Here is a 7658-nt window from a genome sequence, read left to right as displayed (position 1 = left end):
CAGGAGGGCCTGCCTGCTCGGGACTGAATGGCTGAGTCCCACACGGGCCTGGAGTGCACAGCTGCCCAGGCTGGGCATGTCAGACTCGGGGGTGCATCAGACGCTGTGGCCCACGCTTGCAAGCCCTGCTTCTCAGGAGGCTGAGAGCTGAGGATCACCATTCGAAGCCAGCCCAGGCAGGAAAGTCCATGAGACTCTCACCTCCAATAAACCACCAAAATTCTGGAAGCGGAGGTGTGGTTCAAATGGTGGAGCACCTGCTTGAGGGTAAAACCTCAGGGCCAGCACCCAGGCCCTAAATTCAAGCCCCAGGGTGGGCACACACACTCACACGCACGCATGCATGCACATGCGCGCGCGCACACACACACACACGCAGGTCCTGGGTGGGCCATGTCAGCCCGAGCAGGGTGCGCCCCGGGCTGAGGCGCTGGGACTCCGAGCCGGCAGGGGGCGCTGCGCGCCGGGGGCTCCAGGCCGCCAGAGGGCGCTGTGGCGGCGGCGGCGCGACGCGCTTCCGGCAGGTGGCGCCGTGGCCGCGGCCCAGGCCCGGCGGGCGGCGGCGCGGCGCTGCGACCCGGCTCGCGGGGCCGGGAGCGGCGGCGGCGGCGGACGCGCGGGGAGGCGGCGGGAGCGGCGGCGCGGCGCGGCGGGAGCGGCGGCCCGGGGCGGGCTGGAGCGCGGTCGGCGAGCGCACGGGCCGCGGCCGCGCGGAGCCCGCCATGCCGGCGCGGGTCTGAGGCGAGCCACGGGGCGCGCCGGCCTGTCGCCCCGCAGCGGCCCGGCCCGGGCTCCATGAGCGGCGGCCTCGGCCTCCGGCGCAGCCCGGAAATGTCCGGCAAGGTGGAGAAAGCAGGTGAGCGGGCCGGGGGGCGGCGCGGGCGGCCGCGCTGGGGCCGGGCGGCGGCTCCGGCGGGGCCTGGCGCGGCGGCCCCCCGCGCAGGGCCATCTTGAGCCGGGCCTGGCCGGGCCCGGGGGACCCGGCGGGGCTCGCGGCGCGCGGGGCGGCCGGAGGGCGGCGGGGCCTCGGCCGCCGGGGGCCCCGCGGCGCCCCGGAGCCGCCCGGCCGCCGGCCGCGTGCCCGGCCTGGGCTCGGCGCCCCGGAGCCGCCCGCCGCCCGCCGCCGGCCGAGCCGCGGCGTCACCCGACGGAGGCTCGGGTTTAAATTTAACCACAAGTGTTCGGTCGGCGGCTTCAAAGCGGCGCGGGCGGGGTGCGGCGGGGCGGGCGGGCGGGCGGCCGGGCCCCGGCGCGAAGCGCAGCCCCGCCAGCCGGGCTGGGGGGGGGGTCCAGGCTGTGGCTCTGGTCGCGAGAAGCCTCGTCTCTTTGTGTTGCTGGAAATCTTGGGGAGTTGCCTCCCGGTGCCCGGGCTGGCGTCCGTGCCGGGCGTGGGGCTCCCTAGGAGTCAGCGGCTGCGGGGACCCGTGGCCTGCGGCTCCGCCAGCCCGCTGACACCTTGCGGGGCGGGTCCCCAGGTGCGGGGCGGGGCGCGCGGGCGGGCGCGGCGGCGGCGGCTGTCTTCTGGAGGGGGAGGGGGGGCTCTGACACGGGGTCCGCACCCGGAGTGTGCGTTGCGTGTTTCCCAGGGCTGATCGCGACAGCTTCCTGCCGTGCCCCTCTGCAGAATGGCCCCAGAAGGCGACCCAGCGCGTGCAGTCTGCGGTTTAAACACAGGAAGGACGTTTTTGCAGCCTTTTTTTTGAGGGTTTGCTGCATATCCGGGTCTGTGCTTAGTCTCTTAAAGCCTTGAAGATCCTCTCCTGAGTGTGGTCCCAGTTTTCACGAGCTTAGAGACGGTGGGTTTCTGTAGCCCACCCAGCAGAGGAGCAGCAGACGGGGCTTGGCTACTTGAAGGCCCAGGGACGGGAGCCCAGGGTCCCTTTCTCACTGGTCGGGTGCTTGCTCACAGGTGCCACTTCTGGGGTGCGTTTCTCACTGTTCTGCAGCCCCGGCCCCTTGCGTGGTGACAGTGCATTGCTTTCCTGCATAGCTGATGACCCAGAAATATCTTTGGGTCACCCCGTGCAGCATTTCTCAGGCACCCCTGTTCCGTGTCTAACCCCCATAGCACCCTTAGGAAACCTGGGTCATTTAAAAGTAGCAATAATGGAGGTTTTATTTCTGTTGTTGTTATGGTCAGAATATTGTGTCCGTTGTCAGTAACGTGGGAACCATGGAAACGTAAACAGTGAAGTGCTGATGACCGGTCATTGCGGGAGCCGCTGTGCACAGCTCTTGGTTTCTCTCCTGCCTGCCACTTCTGCACGGGTGGTGCTGCGCTCTGCTGGGCACTGCCTTCCCCTGGGGCAGCATCACAACTCTGAGGAGACTTTCAGGGCAGCTGGACCCAGTCATACTTGGGCCACTGGGCGGTATAGATGTGCAGGTATGGGAAGTGCAGGGAAGGTTTTGGAGCCAGCAGTGTTTGCTAGGCTTTGAAGAGGGGCTTGGGCCTAGACCCTGAGGTAGAGATGGAGGGAAAAGAGCAGAGTTGGAAGGTGCTGGATGTGGAGTTGTGGAAAGGGTAGGAGGAAGACGGACTTAGTAAGGTGTGCCAAGTGGGAGAGTTCTCACTCAGCATGGCAAGACCAGAGTTGGTGTGTCATTTGAGTGCTGGGGTCACACCTGTGGAAGTGCAGGCGTTCAAGGCTGGATGTTGGGGCACACCTACCATGCCAGCGAGGCAGAAGTAGGATGACCGCTGCTCCCAGGCGTGAGCCGGAGGCCCTCGCTGGAAAGTGCATTAAGTGCTCAGGCCCTGAGTTCAAGCCTCACTTACAAGTCTTTTCTGTTGTGCTCTGGCACACTAGAGTTCAGGAGTGGGACAAAGCAAGGGGGGAGTTGCTTCCACGTCCTGGGGATTCTGCTGGAGTTTTCTGAGCTGCCCCACTTTTGACCTGACGAGAGGCCTCGCTGTGAATAACAGAGCCTGACACCCAGTGCAGTTGGGGTTTTGCTGTTTCCTGAGATTTGAAACCACATAAGTGTTGCTAGAAGGTGTTCCTAGTCTTGCTCCTCAGAAAAGGAAGGGTCCACTGTTTTTACCTCTCCAGGATTAGGAAATGCAGGGTTTTTGAGTGAGCTGGAAAGCTCCTAGTCCCCCACAACCCCATGGCTGTCCACTCATGGGCTTGCCTCCAGTGCCTGGCCCAGCCTTCCCTGCCAGCAGGGAGAGATCTTCAGCAGATCTTCTTGGGCCAGCTTCACTTGCTCACCCAGCAGCAGCGGCTCCTGGCACAGCCTCAGAGGCCACGCCTCCCCACGAGGACACTGGGAGGCCAGCCTCCCAGCTGTCCCAGGGAGAGCAGGACAGTGTGAGGTCAGGTCTGCTGGCCTGCTGGGCCGGCTAGATTTGGTTCAGAGCCCTCGAGTATACCCATGGTGTGCCTCCGCCAGGCACTGAGAACATTCTTCCTCAGACCCCAGGGCCTGTTCTGAAAGTCCCCCTGGAAGGAAGGCCAAGACTCGGGGTCCCAGAGGCTACTTTGGGGCACACTTGAGCATGGTTGTGCAAGCTGGTGTACACGTCTGTAACCTTGTGTTTCTTCCAGCAAAGACACCCAGTGAGGAGAGTCAGTACCCTGACATTTCCGGAGTTAAGGCCGAACTGACAGCTGTGGACTGGCTTCTGTCCTTTCCATCCACATGGGTTTCTTAAGGAAGCAAAGAGAGTTACTGGTCAATATTTAAACATCAGGAAATTGCTCAAAAATCTCAGGTTCCTGCTTCTGTCTGATAACCCTGAGTCCACAAGGCAGCCGTGAGGGGAGACCGGGCGACCGCTCCCTCCCTGGCCAGCCACGTTGCCCACGCCCCTGAGCACATGGACTGCGGAGGTTTGGATGTGCGTCCTTGCCCTTGGAGAAATGATTCGTGGGTGTTTGCTTTGGGTCTTGGCCCGTTTCCTTCATTGATTGGTCCCATCACCCCCTCAAACAGCTCTGAACCTGCACATCTGCTCTGCCAGGCTCCATGCTGAGGAGGGGGGAGCGTGGTGGCCACCAGGTCACCCACCATCACAGTGGCATCCGTGTGTGCCCAGTGTGGAGTGCGGGGAAGGTCACGGGACTGAGCTGGGGTAGAGGCCATGACCTCTTGCTATGACACATAGAGGAGCGGGGGGAGATGTGCACATGGGCCGTGAGGAGGGCCGAGGCTGCTGGCGGCAGACTTGCAGGTGGCCGCATGAGAGGAGAGGGCGCTTCCGCTTTCCTCCACTGCCCTGCCCGCCTGCAGCCACTTACCCGCACCAAATACCCTCCACATCCTGAGAGCTCCTCCTTGGGAGGACCCTGCCTTCCGTGAAAAATAGCAGTTGTGTTTTGGCTGTTTAATCCCTGTCCTCCCTCCCTGTGCTCCCAGAAAATCAGTCTGTCTAGAAGCCTCACCACTTACCAAACTGGCCAGTGTTAGCCCCCTGCGACCTTGGCAAGGTTTACCAGCCATGAGGTGGCCCTGGGCTCACTTGGCACGAGGTCTGCAGACCAGAGAATGTGGGCCCTCAAGCACATTCTTAAGTGTGCTCTGTCCTGAGATGTCTGAAGATACTTTTGTGATACACTCAGTGGAAATGGGCAGTGAGCAATTGCCAAATGCCTTTTGTTGTTATGTGTCTTCTCAGAACAGATACTGGGGACTGCACCTTTTCCCCACCTACCAGGCCCTCAGACAGATGGGCAATCACTGTTTTGATCTGCTTTAAACTCCTCCAGATTTACACTTCCTATTTCCGGAAGAGTGAGGCATCTACAGTTACAGTATCTTCAAGTAACAACGTAACAGTCTGAGAGCAGCTTCCCACCCTTCACTCCTCTCCCAGGTCTCCAGAGTCTTCTCATTGGTGCCTCTCCACCTTCCATGTCAGCAGTCTCCCCCCGGCTGGTGGCCCAGGGTGGCTCACAGTGGTAACATGCCTGTGACTTCCTGTGGCTTTCTACCGTACTGAACAACCCACCTCTCTCACTTCATTCTCTGCACTTTGCGTCTGTGGGCAGCTGAGACCCAGGGAAATTTTGTTACTCGCCATAGGGAAGTGAAACGGGGAACTGGGCCTTTCTGCCTCTGGGGGCCGTGTAGAGCCTCTGGTCTTGCTGAGATCACAACATCTTCTATCTAAGTCTGGATCGTGTTTCTACATGTCTCTTCTGATCTTGGGGAGAAAAGTCTGCCAGTTAAACTAAAGTAGACCCAGCATGGCCTTTAAAAGGCTGCGTGTGACATTTATAATACTAACAGCATGAGCAATACTATAAGTAGATAAGAAATAGCACTAACACAGATGAGTGTGTTTTTTACAAACCAGCCACAGCAACCCCAAATGTTTCCTGGTCTCCGGAGCAGCTGTGGGCAGAGGCGGCTTGAATGGGATTCCTTGCATCCAGGAGCCTCCACGGGGGGCCTGTGAAGATGAGTCATGTATGAGCTTGCACAAAAGTCAGTTCCCAGATTCTCCTGGACTGCAGATTGCCTCCAGCGCCAGGCTGCTCTTACCTCAGTGTGGCTGAGGGTGCTGCCTGTTGCCATAACAGGATGGCACGGTGGCAAAGGGAGAGGACTGGCAGCGGGGCTGCCCACGCCCAGGGCCTCCAGCCAGCTGCGGGACCAGTGTTCCTCCCGCTTACCTTGCCCGCAAGGCTGTTTCACAAGTCAACGGACAGCCCCACAGTTTGTGAACTAGGATGGACCTGGCACCTGGTAGGCCCGTCCCCTTCATTTCTGGTCGCGTATTTTAGATCATCAGGACGGATGTTGTGACCTTGGGTGATCTTGTCCCTTCTCGGGGTCTCATTTTCTTCATCAGTACCAGGAAGGAGTGGCTCTGAAATCAGTGCCCCCCTGTTTGTTGTGAAGGAAAAGGTCCCTTTTTTATAATAAGAAGGCCCCTGGAGAGAGCTGAGGCTGTAGTTCAGTGGTAGGTTTCTGGCCTGATATGTGCCAGTGCTCCAGATCCTAGGTTTGACCTATGGACCACACCTCCCACACGCACACACACGCACGCACACACACCCATGTATACACGCACCCCACACAGATGAAAAAGGCAGTTTTTAGAGAATGGTTAGTTCGTGGGGAAGTCACTTAAGACCAGTTCATGTTGCTTGAAGCAATTCCCGGACCTTTCATGGGACCAAGCAGGAAAGCCCTGGCTGCTCCCCCTGCCTCCACCAGAAACGACCTCCTCCAGTCTCCTCTACTCCTCTTCCTCCGGCAGAGAGTAAATGCCATGTAAAGGCTCTAGGGAAGCAGCACTTGGGTGGAATGATAGTGTTTACCGCATCCAAAAGGCAAACCCCTGTTTCCTGTCCACAAATGAAAAATCAACAAATGAAAGCCTTCAATAACCGATTAACTTGTGGAGGAGCACACCTGCCCACTGCTGGTACCCACCAGGCCCAGCACCAGGTGCTGTACACATGCTTATGAAAAGAATACGTGAATGACAGTATTATCTTTAATTCTGTCTGTCCTTTCCCTCATCCCCTCCTTCCCTCCTTCTCTCCTGTCCATCCTTTCCTTCTTTCTTCCTTCGCTCTCTCCTCCTCTCCCACTTTTTTCTTTTCTTCTTTTCTTTCCAAACTGAGGGTCTTCACATATTAGGCAAGTGCTTTAACACTGAGCTTCACTCCAGCACTCACTGATTCTCTAAATACACTTTCTTGTTTTAAGCTGCTAATTGGGCTGTTTCTTAGTGAATTAGTGGACTTGTTTTGGTAAGGGTTATACAGTGAGCTGGGGTTCTGTATTAAATATACACATTTGTGAAAATTAATAATGAGCTGTGGGACTGGGAAGGTAGCTCAGTGGTAGAGAGCTTGCCTCACATGCATGAGGCGCTGGGTTCAATTCCTCAGCACCACATAAACAAAAAAAGCCAGAAGTGGCGCTGTGGCTCAAGTGGTAAAGCGCTAGCCTTGAGCTGAAGAGCCTAGGGACAGCGCCCAGGCCCAGAGTCAAGCCCCATGACTGACAAAATAATAATGATAATAATAATGAGCTGTGGGGCTGAGAAGGTGGCCCAGTGGTAGAGTGCTTGCCTTGCATGCATGAGACCCTGGGTTCGATTCCTCAGCACCACATAAGCAAAAAGCCGGAAGTGGTGCTGTGGTTCAAGTGGTAGAGCGCTAGCCTTGAGCTGAAGAGCTGAGGGACAGCGCCCAGGCCCAGAGTTCAGGCCCAACAACCGGACCCAAAAAAAAAAAAAATAATAATGAGCTGTGATTGAATACCAGGCTGGATGTGGTGGTATGTTTCTGTGGTCCCAGATACAGCAGGGGTGTGTGGGAGGTATGGGGGGAGGTTGACACAGAAGGATCACTTGAGCACAGGAGTTTGAGACCAGCCTGGGCAATATAGCAAGGATCTGTCTCAATAAAAGGGGGTAGCTGAGAACGTAGCTCAGGTAGTGCCTGTGATTGGTATATGCAGACCTAAGTTCTGTCCCTGACACTGAAAAATATCAAGTATCTATGATAGGGAGAGGTGGCGTGTGGGCCGGCCTGCCAGGCATCTTACTGTGAGCTGCCACCTACTGCAGCTGCTTGCTTTGCATAGGAGTAGGCCTCGACAATGCCTTTTCCACAGAGAGCAATTGGTATTTTACCCTCCATTTAAAATCAAGGTATGGGGGCTGGGAAGGTGGCTCAGTGGTAGAGCGCTTG

The 7658-nt window shown here is 58.0% G+C and overlaps 1 protein-coding gene across 4 annotated transcripts in view; it reads left to right on the top strand.

Annotated features, from left to right (window-relative positions):
• The first annotated feature begins 663 nt into the window (after window positions 1-663).
• Window positions 664-7658, top strand: part of Rapgef1 (Rap guanine nucleotide exchange factor 1) — a 121268-nt gene continuing 114273 nt past the window's right edge. For 2 of the 4 annotated variants that reach the window (XM_070014880.1, XM_070014879.1), the window contains exon 1: window positions 664-856. In XM_070014880.1, the coding sequence (XP_069870981.1) occupies window positions 796-856 (61 nt within the window). In that variant the 5' untranslated portion in view covers window positions 664-795. The remainder of the gene's footprint in view (window positions 857-7658) is intronic. The other 2 variants (XM_070014883.1, XM_070014882.1) reach the window with 1 other exon arrangement.

This window comes from Dipodomys merriami, unplaced genomic scaffold (genome assembly GCF_024711535.1).
Source record: "Dipodomys merriami isolate MVZ:Mamm:240054 unplaced genomic scaffold, mDipMer1.0.p SCAF_11, whole genome shotgun sequence".
NCBI lineage: Eukaryota > Metazoa > Chordata > Mammalia > Rodentia > Heteromyidae > Dipodomys > Dipodomys merriami.
This window is presented reverse-complemented; position numbering and strand designations above follow the sequence as displayed.